We start from the raw sequence: 1,138 nt of genomic DNA on the forward strand, positions 1-1,138 counted from the left end.
CGAATTCCACCGCTCGACCAGCATCCATCACCAGCACCTTATCCGAGTCCATAACCGTGTTTAGGCGATGAGCTATAGTGAGCACCGTGCAATATTTGAATTTATTTCTTATGGTCATTTGTATAAGTGCATCGGTTTGTGGATCTACATTTGCAGTCGCCTCATCAAGCACCAAAATTTTATTCTCACGCAGTATGGCACGTGCTAGGCACACTAACTGGCGCTGACCGACGCTAAAATTGCTGCCACCTTCTGAGATCTTGCTCTGCAAACCACTCGGGAGCTCTGCCACAACATTCTTTAGTTCGACCTGAGAGTGAAATGAAATTTGTAATGCTCCCTTCCTCCTTTCTTTTCCATTTTGTATCTACGTATATATTTTAGGAATATTTAGTCTTACCTCCTCAAGCACAGCCCATAATTTCGCATCAGCGTATTCATCGAATGGATCTAGATTATAACGCATTGTACCAGAGAAAAGCACCGGTTCTTGCGGTATAATAGAGATTTTACTACGCAAATCGTGTAAGCCCAGCTCATCAGTATTTCTCATATCTATGATGATAGAACCCTCATTGAATGACAGTCGAAAGAGCGCATTTATGAGCGACGATTTGCCTGCCCCAGTCCGCCCCACAATTCCCACCTTTTCAGTGGGCAGTATTTTAAAGCTTAGCGATTTCAGCACGCGATCAGACTTTGGATCCGGGGTATAGCGCAGACTAAGTTCGTCAAAGACGATTTTACCCTGCTCAGGCCATGTCTTTGGAGGTGCTTTGCCTGGCTTGCTTTCCAAATCACCCTCAGGTTCAAGCTCGTCATACTCTACTAAACGTTCGACACTGGTCATGCCATTTTCGAGTTCAGCGGATTGTCGCATACCCCACTGAACCATGCCTGTTAGGCCCATGGCCTGAGTTACAGCTAAACCAACATCGCCGCCATTGTCGGGTGACAATATAAAGAAGCTCAGTGTTGTAACGGCCATATAAAGTACGCAGAAACAGTCAAGCCAGTAACCAAAAGCGCGACTTGTTACCAAAAACATATAGTAGCCGGAACTGTGAATGTCTTGGTAGTTATCAAACTCACTCAGTAGCATATTTTGAGCGCCAAAAGCACGTATCGTCGGTAGGCC

The 1,138-nt window shown here is 45.3% G+C and overlaps 1 protein-coding gene across 1 annotated transcript; it reads right to left on the reverse strand.

The window, feature by feature from the left end:
- Positions 1 to 4: 4 nt before the first annotated feature.
- On the reverse strand, positions 5 to 1,132 carry LOC108357504 (probable multidrug resistance-associated protein lethal(2)03659; the record flags this gene model as incomplete). Its single annotated transcript, XM_017608577.1, has 2 exons — positions 401 to 1,132; positions 5 to 310 (listed from the first exon to the last, which is right to left on the reverse strand). Coding segments are annotated over exons 1-2 (1,008 nt in total), but the record flags the coding sequence as incomplete, so codon positions are not given.
- Between the last annotated feature and the right edge of the window lie 6 nt (positions 1,133 to 1,138).

The sequence above is a fragment of the Rhagoletis zephyria genome, unplaced genomic scaffold (assembly GCF_001687245.7).
Source record: "Rhagoletis zephyria isolate East Lansing unplaced genomic scaffold, Rhagoletis_zephyria_1.1 Rzeph_scaffold_78811, whole genome shotgun sequence".
NCBI classification, from domain to species: domain Eukaryota; kingdom Metazoa; phylum Arthropoda; class Insecta; order Diptera; family Tephritidae; genus Rhagoletis; species Rhagoletis zephyria.